The sequence below is a fragment of the Ascaphus truei genome, chromosome 1 (genome assembly GCF_040206685.1).
Source record: "Ascaphus truei isolate aAscTru1 chromosome 1, aAscTru1.hap1, whole genome shotgun sequence".
NCBI lineage: Eukaryota > Metazoa > Chordata > Amphibia > Anura > Ascaphidae > Ascaphus > Ascaphus truei.
This window is the reverse complement of record NC_134483.1, coordinates 19,376,570-19,389,735: the sequence shown is the minus strand read 5'-3', so window position 1 is coordinate 19,389,735 and position 13,166 is coordinate 19,376,570. Positions and strand designations below refer to the sequence as shown.

Sequence of the window (13,166 nt, the reverse complement as noted above, 5' to 3'; positions counted from 1 at the left end):
TTTATCAACTAAATTAAAAGGGATAATTGGAATCAGGTGTTTAAATAATTAGGTAGATCTTCAGGGGTGATTTTGGGAGGCCCCGCCCTCTATAAAAATGAGAAAAAGTGTGAGTTTGGTCTTCATCATATAGGTATGTGGAAACACGTTATGCCACGATCAAAAGAAATCGAAGGACCTCAGAAAAGCAGTTATTGATGTCCGTCTAGAAAGTGTTACAAAACCATGTCTAAGGATTTGGGGCTCCACCAATCCACAGTCAAACATCTAGAAATGGAGAAAGTTCCAGGAGAAAGCCAAGAGGAAACCACTGATCTGTAAAAAGAACATTGCTGCCCGTCTGAAATTTGCCAAAGAGCACAGATGATCCACAACACTTCTGGAACAAATTTCTCTGGACAGACAAGTCAAAGGTAGACCATTTTGGCCACATTGAGAAATGCTATGTTTGGCAAAAACCAAAGTTCGAACAGAAGAACCTCATCCCAACCGTTAAGAATGATGGTTTGGGGTTACTTTGCTGCCTCAGGACCTGGACAGCTTGCCATCATTGACACAACTATGAATTCTGCATTGTATCAGAACATTGTAGAGAATGTCAGGCCATCTGTCTGTGAGCTGAAGTGACAATGGGTTATGCAGTAAGGCAATGATGCTAAACATAAAAGCAGATCTACAATAGAATAGCTTCAGAAGAAAAAATTCTGTGTTTTAGAATGGCCTAGTCAAAGGCCGGACCTAAACCACATTGAAATGTTGGAGCAAAAACTGAAGCGAGCTGTCAATGCAAGAAAGCCCTCAAATGTCACTGAGATGAAGCATGGGAGTAATGGGCCAAAATTCCTCAAAACCAATGTGAGAGACTGACCAGCAGATATAGGAAACGCTTAGTTGAAGTCATTGCTGCTAATGAGGGCGCTACCAAGTATTGAATCTAAAGGTTCACATACTTTTTCACACATGGATACTGAATATTGAATAATTTGTGGATAAATAAAAGTTGAAAAAATATCGTGTGTGTCATTTGTTTGACCAGGTTACCTTTATTATTCAGACTTAGATTAAGATCTAATACCAGTTTAGGTTTAAAATATGTGAAAGTCCTAAGGGGTCCAAACTTTATCTCACTCCTGTATATATAATGTTCCAGGCTGCAGTCCCAGCCCTGTATAGCTTAAACTCATTTCACTTGCGGAGGCGCAAGGGACATAAAAATGACTTCTGCAAAGTCACACTAGTATTCAAACTGGGTTTACCATTTTTAAAGAGAGTGACATTGCCACTAGAGGACTTCCAGCATCCAGCACTGGTGTATCGGGAGATCCCATGTCACTATGCAGCGCACAAAACTCATTCACTGAGGGGATTTTCTTTTAACACAACAGCTTCAGGCACTCTCTATATTCCTCCGCTTTTCTTTATATTATATATACTTCTAAAGGAACACGACGCTAATCCGGACTCAAGATAATGTTGTTCTTTATCCTTCCAAATGAAATGCTTTCTTCTCCTTGATCCATACAAATGCTGTCCTGTCAGCGCTGGAAGCCAACAAGGCTGACTCGCACTAATCAGGAACTGCTTACTTTATAGGATTTTACAGCTCAGCATCATGAAATTGAAAATAGCCATTTTAAAACTTACTTTGACTAAAGACTATTTTATAAAACATACAAAAAAAAAAACACAAAAAAACTCCCAATGTTTCCTCTCAATAAAAGTTTATCTGCTGCTCTAAAGTCTTGTGGAATCAGGAGACCGGTTTATCATGAAACCCTTTAATTATTTAAAGCTATAATAAATAAGTGTGGCAACTCTGATCTAAAATGCATTTGCTTTTAAAATGTAAGCACACTAAACAATTGTAGGCTGGTAGGACATCCTTTCTTACAGGCATTCAAGGTGTCATTGTCACCCAGGGCAAATTAAAGGAAATGCAATATTTTACCCAAAGCCATTTAATGGTCTTGATCATTTCCCCTCTGTAGGGGATATTGCTTCTATGTCAATAATAATGTCAATAATAATAACAATAGCATAACAATGTTCTTATATAGCACTGCTAGTTTTAAGTAGCGCTTTACAGAGACATTTTGCAGGCACAGGTCCCTGCCCCGTGGAGCTTACAATCTATGTTTTTGGTGCCTGAGGCACAGGGAGATAAAATGACTTGCCCAAGGTCACAAGGAGCCGACACTGGGAATTGAACCAGGTTCCCCTGCTTCAAACTCAGTGTCTTTACTCACTGATCCACACACAATAAACCCCCCTTCCCTAAACACACACACACTAAACCCCCCTTCCCTAAACACACACACACACTAAACCCCCCTTCCCTAAACACACACACTAAACCCCCCTTCCCTAAACACACACACACACACACACACACACACTAAACCCCCCTTCCCTAAACACACACACACACACACACACACACACACACACACACTAAACCCCCCTTCCCTAAACACACACACACACACACACACACACACACACTAAACCCCCCTTTCCTAAACACACACACACACACACACACACTAAACCCCCCTTCCCTAAACACACACACACTAAACCCCCCTTCCCTAAACACACACACACACACACACACACACACACACACACACACTAAACCCCCCATCCCTAAACACACACACACACAAACACACACTAAACCCCCCTTCCCTAAACACACACACACACAAACACACACTAAACCCCCCTTCCCTAAACACACACACACACACAAACACACACTAAACCCCCCTTCCCTAAACACACACACACAAACTAAACCCCCCTTCCCTAAACACACACACACACACACACACTAAACCCCCCTTCCCTAAACACACACACACACACACTAAACCCCCCTTACCTAAACATACACACACACTAAACCCTCCTTCCCTAAACACACACACACACACACACACACACACACACTAAACCACCCTTCTTTAAGTACACACTAAAAACCCCATCCCAAATACACACACACATACATTACATACACAATAAGCCCCCCAAAACACACACAATAAGCCCCCAAAAACACACACTAAGGTCCTTCCCTAATTATACACAATAAACCCCCCTTCCCCAAATACACACACACACACACACACACACACACACACACACACACACACACACACACACACACACACACACACACCTTCCCCAAATACACACACAATAACCCCCCTTCCCCAAATACACACACAATAACCCCCCTTCTCCCAATACACACAATAACCCCCCTTACACACACAATAACCCCCCCATACACACACAATAACCCCCCATACACACACAATAACCCCCCCATACACACACAATAACCCCCCCATACACACACAATAACCCCCCCATACACACACAATAACCCCCCATACACACACAATAACCCCCCATACACACACAATAACCCCCTTCCCAATACACACACAATAACCCCCCTTACACACACAATAACCTCCTCCCCCATACACACACAATAACCCCCCCATACACACACAATAACCCCCGCTCCTCCCAATACACACACAATAACCCCCCCTCTTAACATCTTTAAGTGATGGCTCCTATAGGGGTCAAGGTGCACTGAAGGCTATATTATGTTGAATGCGTTAACTGTATTTGATTGCGTCTGATGGTGATTTGTATCAACACCATCTGAGAAAACACAGTTTGAGCCTTCGCCCCTTTAAAATCAACCCCAAAGAAGCAGATCATATTCGGGACTTATTGAATAAGGACTTTAGACCCCTTATTCAATCTACCGTGAAGCCACTTCTCCATGTAGTAGAAACCCATGAACTCCATTTAGTTGAATGGAGAAGACCTTTCACCACATTCACGCACATTTATTAAGTCAGAATTACCAGATAATATTGCAAACGCCAAGAAACATCCCATCTTTATTGGAGAAAGAAAACTTTCACTTTAAGGGTGACTGAAAATGTATAAAACAGATTACGTTGGAGAGGACGTTTTCTTACGGTCATTTCTTTGTCTTCCTTGTCCCTTTGAGCAGCACACGTGTAGGTTTCCCCCCCATGGTAGGGCACAGGATTTCAAATGGTTGGCCCAGGATACAAAAGGTCCCTTCACCCCACATACCTCAGTGTTTCTTTCTAAACAATATCTTTTTTTGGATCGGCATCAACACTTACAGACATGGGTACAATATAGTCATCGGCACATGACTGCATGACTTCAGTTGGTTCAATTTGGTGTTGGCCAATAGGGTTTTCTATTTCGGGGTGAGGGTGGGGGGGAGAGAGGCGAGGGGAGAGCGGAGGGGTAGACAAACAGAGGGGAGAGGGGGGGCTCGGAGGGGGGACTGGAATGGAAGGGGGGAGGCATGGGAGTGGGGGCGGTCTCCGTCTCCTCCTCCATCCACGCTATAAACTAATCCCTTCTGGCCTAATGCGGACCTAGGCCCTGTGGTCCTATCCAGGGATCCCAAGTATTCCAAAACTGTGGCATTTTTTTGTGGATCTAAACAATATCTTTAAGAGAAAAATGCTACCACACAAAAAAATTATACTGCAAAACAACGGGATGGGAATCTGTGTGCATGCTGCCCAATAGGACAGGAAAAAGAAAGGATGCTAAGGAAATGTTCTCTTTCTCCCATGTCCGTAATAGCACGTGTTGGGATAGCCATAACAATGGGGTTAAATAACTGCCTGCAGAACAATGTACAGGCATAACCGCATTAACATACGCAATGGGACCGGAGCATGTACGTAAAGCGAAAATGTACTTAAAGTGAAGCACTACCTTTTCCCCACTTATCGATGCATGTACTGTACTGCAATCGTCCTATACGTGCATAACTGATGTAAATAACGCATGTGTAACAGGCTCTATAGTCTCCCCGCTTGCACACAGCTTTGGTACAGGTTGGGAGTCAGTATTGCTGTTCAGGACGTGATGACAGGCGCATGCGCGAGCTGCCGTTTGCCTATTGGGCGATATGTCCTTACTCGCGAGTGTACTTAAAGTGAGTGTCCTTAAACCGGGGTATGCCTGTATTTACTTTCCTGTCAAGGCTCAAAGGCTACGTTTGGGATGTTTAACAAAAGTACTAGGCCAAGTAGCTGCTCTGTATAACTCTGCAGCCTGAGCCTTCTCTGCCCAAGATACCCAGAAGGAACAACTTACCCCATCGAGGAAAATGCTAAGGATATTGCTTCCTTTAGCAATCTGGAGATGGAGGATTTAGAGGCCTTCATGTCTCTTCTGAACTCACAGTAGAGAACAAATGTATCAGATTTTCACCGCCAGGTATGAGCTCTCTGAAGGTAGATCTAGAGAATGTAGCTCTTCTCTTTTGTTATTAGATGGATTTGCTAGAATAATAAGTGCACTATACCCGGATACAACTGAATAGGTGAAGACATCTTTGGTCTGAATTGAGGTATCGTTCTCAGAACTACCATATCCTCATAAAAAAATGATGCTAGGACTAAGCAGAGAGAGCTTGGATTTATTCCTGGCCAAAGTTACTGGTAATGATATTACTATCGTGATGGTCAGAATTTTATCCGAAACCCTTGAGACTAACTGTTCCTTGTACAAGGGTTCAAGAACAAATTGCGATCACAGGGTAGACATGGAGGTATGTTGGTCTAAGGTTCTTTATTGATGTAAATAACCTCTTTACCAGAGCATGCACAGGGAACATGCTCTCCAATCCCCCTCCCCCGCCCCCTCCACCACCACAAAAAAAACTATAGCGGTAATTTACGTTTTAAGGGAAGATGGTTTAAAAACTTTAAAAAGTCTGTACACTGGGGCTGTATCATCAGGAGTTTGATTACAGCACCATTTAATCATACATCTTCCATGCACTTGTAAATCTTGATGGTTTAACTTGTATGTGCATACTGTAAAGTTTAAATAACCTTCTGAGAACCCTAGAAATTTCTCCCACTGAAGAGCCAAGCTCTTAATTGTAGCTCCTGAGATTTTGGATACATAACTGGTCCCGGACTTCGCAGATCCTTCCATATCAGTAATTCCACTGGGAGTTCCTGCGATAACAGACCATTTGCAAACCACAAGCTTCCTACTCAATATGGTATTATTGCTATTACCTTTGCCTTGTTCTGTTTCATCTTCTTGACGACCCCATGAATCATTGTGATTGAAGAAAATATGTAAGGTAAAGGAAATTCCCACTTTACTGTCAATGCTCCTATTCAGAGAGCAGAAGCGAGGATGTTTCAAATTAATCTGGTTTGCCATCAAGACAGTTTCTGGACTATGAGCTGAAAAAACAGCTGAGGACGAAGACCCCATTCTCTTGAGTAATAAGCCAAGTTAATGAACACAGCAGTACATTTATGGAAAATTGAATGTGACTGCAAAGACAAAAAGCAGATTTGCTTTGGCCAAGTTTGTGATCCGGCTGACCTCCTTTATAATACAAATACACCCTCCCCCCACTTGGAAATATTTATATAGTTCTTCCACTATCTTCGAGAGAACGGATTTGTGTGATGGTGAAATGTTGCAGTGCAGAGATTCAGTTCGTCTGTTTTAGGAATAGCAATCTCATCCCTTCCTTCCGTAATGTTGCCACGAATACCACCATCATCTTTGCAAAAACTCTTGGGCTGACGCTAGGCTAAAAGGCAGGGCTGTAAATTGTAAATGATGGACTCATTGATTGTCCTCTTCTGCAAAGCGCGGGGAATCTTTGATGGGATTGACAAATTGGTATATGGAGATGCATCTTTTAAAGTTTATGGAAACCATCAATTCTGTCTTGACTGTTTGCATCTTGAAGCGTTTATAGACAATTTATTTAGATGCTTTAGATCTATAACCAGCCTGTACCCGCCTGTTTTCGGGATCCAAAAAGGAATAGAATATACGCTTCCTTCCTGGCGCGAGAGTACCAGAGTAATAACTGTTGCTTAAGAACAGCTTTATGGCTTGCCTTAAGGCTTGTATATTCTGATTCTAAGGCTATCAAGTATGCCCTTGCAATTGTCATAAGTACCCAATTGTCTGTAGTTTGTGACCACTGAGTGATAAACTTGGTCATAAAGACTGCGGTTTGATATTAGATTAACCCTTTCTATCTTTAAAGGGTCTGAATGTAGCTTTCTCTTTTTAGAAAATGTTAAATTCCTATCTGTAGGAAGGGATGGAAAAAAGCTGAGTCTGTAGACTGTATTTTGTCCCTTTTGTTGATGAACTGCCCCTATTTTGCTTTCTGTACTGTGGCAATAATTTACTTCTTCCTCTCGTCAGGTTCTCTATCAGAAGAACAAAATCTAGACCAAACAAAAAAAAAAACCTTTAAACGACTGAAGAGGCCATTGCTCTAGCGAAAGCTTGACCATATCGAATTATTACTCACAAAGAATCCAAACGACTTCATGTAGCGAATTATTTTCGGATCTTTGATCTTGAAACTCCTTTCCTTAAGTATTCTTCCTTATTTAGCAGTCAGGGCTTCATCGCTCTTGAAATGCATGAAGGCACCGCTGGCTTTACATGTTGCCCTTGTTGCTCGAAAAACTAAGCGAAGCATACATTGGTTGCTAATGTACATTGAATCCCTAAAAGTGTCTATATGACCATTTGCACAATAGGCCGCGTCCATGCTGATTGCGTGCACTGAGTGCCGTGATGTCACCCGCGCTTGTACTTTCCGAGATCCATGGCTTGCAGCGTTGCGGAATGGGGGGTGTGCCCGTGACATCACGTGAGCAGTTCACCCTCATTGGCTTAACCGCGCACGTGACCCCGGCATCGTGCGTCAAAGACAAAAAAGTTAGTCTCCGCACGCATCGCTCCTACCCACGTACGTAGTATGGGCGCTCCAATGCATTTACATTGTTTTCATCATGCAGCTCGCGAGGGAGCGCGCGATCAGCAAGGACGCGACCTTATGCAAACTGCTGCTCAAAACTCAGGTATTCAAGAAAAGGATGGGGCTCTACCCATGACCATTGGAAGACTTGATTACTGCTGCATTAGGTGGCAGTATAACAGTATGCAAATGTCTGCTCATATTTCAGATATTATGGAGCTCTGTATATGAGAATTACTGCTCAAGTCCGATAACCATACGAATACTTAGGCTGCGCTTATAGTGCCGGCGACGCGGCAAAACAAATGCATTGCCGCCGTCGCGTACGCTTATAAGCGCGATGCAACGGCGCAACGGATTGGTCGCGATCTCTGGAAGTCATCTCTATTTGATTTTCCAGCGACCGCCGCCTGACCATCGCGTCGCCGGCTCTATAAGCGTAGCCTTAGGAGTATGAAAAATAACACTTAGACTTCGGATTATAAAGATAACTCCACTGCGGTACTTACATCATTGAATAATCCCACTTCCTGATTAGACCAACCACCTGACTTCTCTCTCACGGGGAGAGATCGCATTCCTGACAACGCACCTAACTAATTCAGAGCATGCTCTTTCCGTTAAGAACGTTACCACCGTCGCATGATGTAATCGCGTGGGCCAACCCAGGAAGCAGCACGGGCGTGTCTCCTAGCGTTGCTGCAAGAGGTATGTTTCGATGAGGTATAACAAGTCGTGTCTTACCAAGGAGGTAGGATAATCTGTACCAAAAACGTGTGTGCTGCCAGGGATATGGAAGAGAATATGGTGTTTGCCTGTTGTGGGGGACTGTGTAGCCACAACGTAGACCATTACATGGTTTTTCATGTTACCAACAATAAAATCAACAGTAGAGCTTTTCCATACAAATTTCTCCTTTAGATAGTATTAAATATAAGCAGTTTTGATCGCCTCCACTTCCTATTCTGTTCATTTACAAACAGTAGCAGGGGGTGTGGAATATGAGACTCTCTAAATAGGGTTACCTTATGTCATCTACCCAGAGACAGCCCTACCATGTGTGCATGAAAGACCATGCCTACACTTTCCCAACTTCACTCTAGGTAAATTCTAATTTATCAGCCATCTCCAATTATCCACAGGCTGTTACCCACCTCCAAAAACTGTAATCTTCTCATACCCACCTGCAAGGTCTCACCGCCAAGGATGCCTCCCCCCCCACATACACCTCCCCCTGCCGTCCTACCCAAGTGATACGCTATTCCAATGCTCACCCCCCCCCCCCCACCCCAGGGAGGCCTCAATCCACCAATCTCCATCCCCGAGGGAGGCCTCAATCCCCCACACTCCTTATCGGCGACACAGCTATCCCCCCACACTGTCGCTCAGGCACATAGCAATCTGCACTTTAACCATCAGGTCGACATGACGGGCATATCCCTAGCAAACAACAGTGTATTCAATCACTAATTGGCTCACCAGAAAAGATGCTGCAGCTAACCATTTCTCTTGATACGAAAGGGCTTATGGCATTGAGCGTCAGGATTCTATTCACCAAGCTATTCCACAAGAGACCGGTGCTGTAAGGTGTCAAAGTAGCACCAGTTCGTCAACATGGGCCCTTAAGCTCTATTCACTCTAAGGGGCCAAATGGCTCCTTCAGTCATCGGAAGGTGTTTTATGGAAGGATAAAATATCTGTACCACCATTGCACCACGCTTCTGACTATGTTGGCGCTTTACAAATGAACACTAATATCCATAAGCTGTACCGCTTATTAAAGATTTAGTCCCACATTTACCATCTACACCCCATACTGTAGTTACAAACCATGCAGTGAAAACAATCAGGCGACTCGCACGGTTTGGATAAACAGGAGCTACCGCTTTAAAAGTATATGCATCCGGGCAAAACGTATTCTAGTTTGCCAAGATTCAGTCTCACTGAGCCGGTCCAAAATATGTTAATATTACTATTTATTTCTTTAGAAATCCCTTTCCCATTTTGATTCTGATCACATACTGTATATTATTGGGATTGCTCTGTAACATTATTTCAGGACTCTTAAATATGGTTCCCATCCGATAAAGTGATTTATAAAGCGGTTTATATAGCTTAACCGTGATCGCTGTGACTTTAGAGTCACTTGCACATTTTTGTCTCAGGCAAGATCGCTTCTTGAATAGGGATATGCATTATTTATTCCATGATATTTCTGCTGTGTTGATCAGAGATAGGCATTCAGATTTAAATTTGGAGACCGCTATGAAATGTTACATATATGTTAAAGGAGCAATCCAAGCTGTTAAAAAAATAAATTAATTAAATACAGGTTTAAAGCAGTTCGTCTCCGGAGCTGAACCCTGTTAAGTTGTGCTCCGGGGACCCCCGGCTTCCGGAGATATTTACTTCCGGAGGGGGTGCCGGCATCTCCTGCAGTTTAAAGTCCCCCGTCACATGGGCCAATAGGAAGCCGCACCGGATGATGTCACAGCTTCCTATTGGCCCGCAGAGCATTGGAGCTTTGAAAATCAGCCATATAGTGAACCCTGGAGTTATCAGCACCCTATATGGAGGCAAGTACCTCGGAAGCAAGGGGTCCCGCACAGCTGAAATTAATGGGGTTCAGTTCCGGAGACCCCCTGCGTCAATCCTTCAACACACACCCCTTTAGTACAGAAAGAGCATTGCCTGTGAGAAAGCACGGTCTTATCCTCCCAGCATTTCAAGGAATCTGTCAGCTGTGTGGGTGGAATTAGAAACGGGAAATGATCAGCTATCTTACCGACATATGCCCCGTTGGGTTGGCGATGTTGCCGTGGTTACCGGCTCCTCCCTCCTGACTGCAGTTGCGGGAGATGTTGCTGCATTCTTCGTAGATCCTTTAAAAAAAAAAAAAAACACAATTGTACAGTATATATGAATCAATCATTCGCAACAGCCAATATCAAAGCCCTGAATGATATACAAAGTCAGGCTTTTCACTAGATGACATTTTTTATTGGACATGAATAAAATTAGAATAGTACATAGTCGTCCCTGACAAAGCCTCGCATATAAACCAAATCAACATACAAAAGTCCCCAATGTTTATATTCCATGCATCCTTATACAATGGTGGGGACAAATAGGCAAAGCTTTTTAAACAGTAAATATATTTTACTGTATACATACTTAAACAAAGTTGCCACAGTTACATATATAATGCTGTGGGACTAGGTTTTGATCTTGGGGGGAGGTGGGTGTGCGTGCGTACTATACAGCAGGGGTGCGCAAACGTCTTGCCTTGCACCCCCCAGCAGGCTCTCCCCCCTTCCTGCTCGCGCCCCCTTACCTGCTTTGAAGTGTCAAATGACGCCGTGGTGTCATGTGATGTCATTGTGACACGTCGCTGAAGCCGACTGAACCGCGCTAAGTGAAGTTGCAGAGGCCTCGCGCAGTCCCCGCAATTTAATTTAAATGGCTTGGGGAAGAGCGCAGGGCCTCTGCAACCACCCGCGCCCCCCTGCTATACACACACACACACACAATAAGTTCTATATGTTCAGATCATTTGTTGGTGCAAAGCTCAAACGGATGCACATCTGTACTGCATTACTAGAAGCCAATATGACAGAAAAGGTCCCTTTCTATGGAAAACCATAGAATAAATTATATATACTTAAAGGAGCAGTTCCTCATACTCTTTATAGCCCCCACCCCTTTTTTTATTGATTTATTTTTTTACTGGTTGGTACCAAGGGTTCCCCTGGAGCCAAACGCCACTACTGTGAGCTCCGGTTACAGAGATACGTACCAGTGAAGTTACTGGGCTTAAATCTTCCTCAGAAAAAACTAAATGGCTGCCAAATCCCTGCCCAATAAGAAGCGGCAACGTGATCGCTTGTGGCGACCTATTAGATGACCATTTAAAGCCCCTTTAAAAACCAGGAAGTAATACCGATAACTTTTACACATTCGGATCTCAACAGCCAGCTGGGTCCCCGGAGTCAAACATGGCGCGGCCAAGCTCCAGCCCCAATCCCGCAACAAAATGAAACAGAGGTTAGTTAGCATGGATCGCTCCTTCAATCAGCACAGAAAAACCAACTCCCTAGGAGAAGAAATCGCAGCCATCGTTTCAATACAAGCTGCAATCTGTAAAGCACGACATCACAGGAGAGCACAGAACCAGGGTTAGAGGGGAATTTCCAAGGAGACCATGATGTGCCGTATAATAATAATAATAATAATAATAAACCTGCTGCATGTGACCACGAGGTAAAATGTTGATTGTAAGTACTCAATTCAACTACACTAAACATTGTTAACTGTGCATTAATACCTCATTTTATTGGGTATGTGAAGTTTTTTTTCTTTTACCTTGATGCAGTTTGATTCTTAGGGGCAAATTTAAAACTTTCATCTGGTGAAAAAGAATAAAAATACAGTATGTATGGAAAGAAAACCTGACTCAGAAAGCACAGCTTGCAAACTTTACTGGAAGGTAACATCTTTTGCTAAGGGCGAATTGATTGGCGCCGCTAATACAAAGTTGAAGTGTTATAAAATGACTATTAGGATTCATTGAGCACAACAGAAAGCACTCAAATGTCAGCAGACCATACAGCAAAAGTAATAGGGCCTGAACCCCTGTTAGTCAAAAATGATTTTGTTTCAAATTAGAAATTGATTTTTGTTGGACACAAGTCCTCTGCAGTCTTCTAGCTTTTGTAGCTGTGCCGTGGAAGGGATTAACCTTGGCTGCTGTTTGGGTTCAATCTGATGACACCATTTGGAAAGAGAGAAACTCTTTTTACTGCAAGGACGGGCTTAACTAGTATCAGAAGTTATTTCTTCCTTCGATATCTACACATTCTAATTTCTCCTTTGGGTGTGTGTTTGTGTGGGGGGTGTGTGTGTGAGTGTGGGGGGGGTGTCTGGGGAGTGTGGGGGGGGTGTCTGGGGAGTGTGGGGGGGGGTGTGTGGGGAGTGTGGGGGGGGTGTGTGGGGAGTGGGGAGTGTGGGGGGGTGTGGGGAGTGTGGGGGGGGTGGGGAGGGAGTGTGGGGGGGGGGTGGGGAGGGGGTGGGGAGTGTGGGAGGGTGTGGGGTGGTGTGGGTGGGGTGGGGTGGTGTGGGGTGGTGTGGGTGGTGTGGGGTGGTGTGGGTGGGTGGGGTGGTGTGGGTGGGTGGGGTGGTGTGGGTGGGTGGGGTGGTGTGGGTGGGTGGGGTGGTGTGGGTGGGTGGGGTGGTGTGGGTGGGTGGGGTGGTGTGGGTGGGGTGGTGTGTTGGACAAACAAAAACAGATTTTTTTTTTAAAGAAAAATTAAAGCAGCAATCG

At 44.0% G+C, this 13,166-nt stretch overlaps 1 protein-coding gene across 2 annotated transcripts in view; it reads right to left on the bottom strand.

Moving 5' to 3' along the window:
• Positions 1-13,166, bottom strand: part of LOC142485534 (protein hinderin-like) — a 236,923-nt gene that overhangs the window by 84,668 nt on the left and 139,089 nt on the right. For both annotated transcript variants that reach the window (XM_075584468.1, XM_075584487.1), the window contains exon 10: positions 10,632-10,728. In XM_075584468.1, coding sequence (XP_075440583.1) covers positions 10,632-10,728 — 97 coding nt within the window. The remainder of the gene's footprint in view (positions 1-10,631; positions 10,729-13,166) is intronic.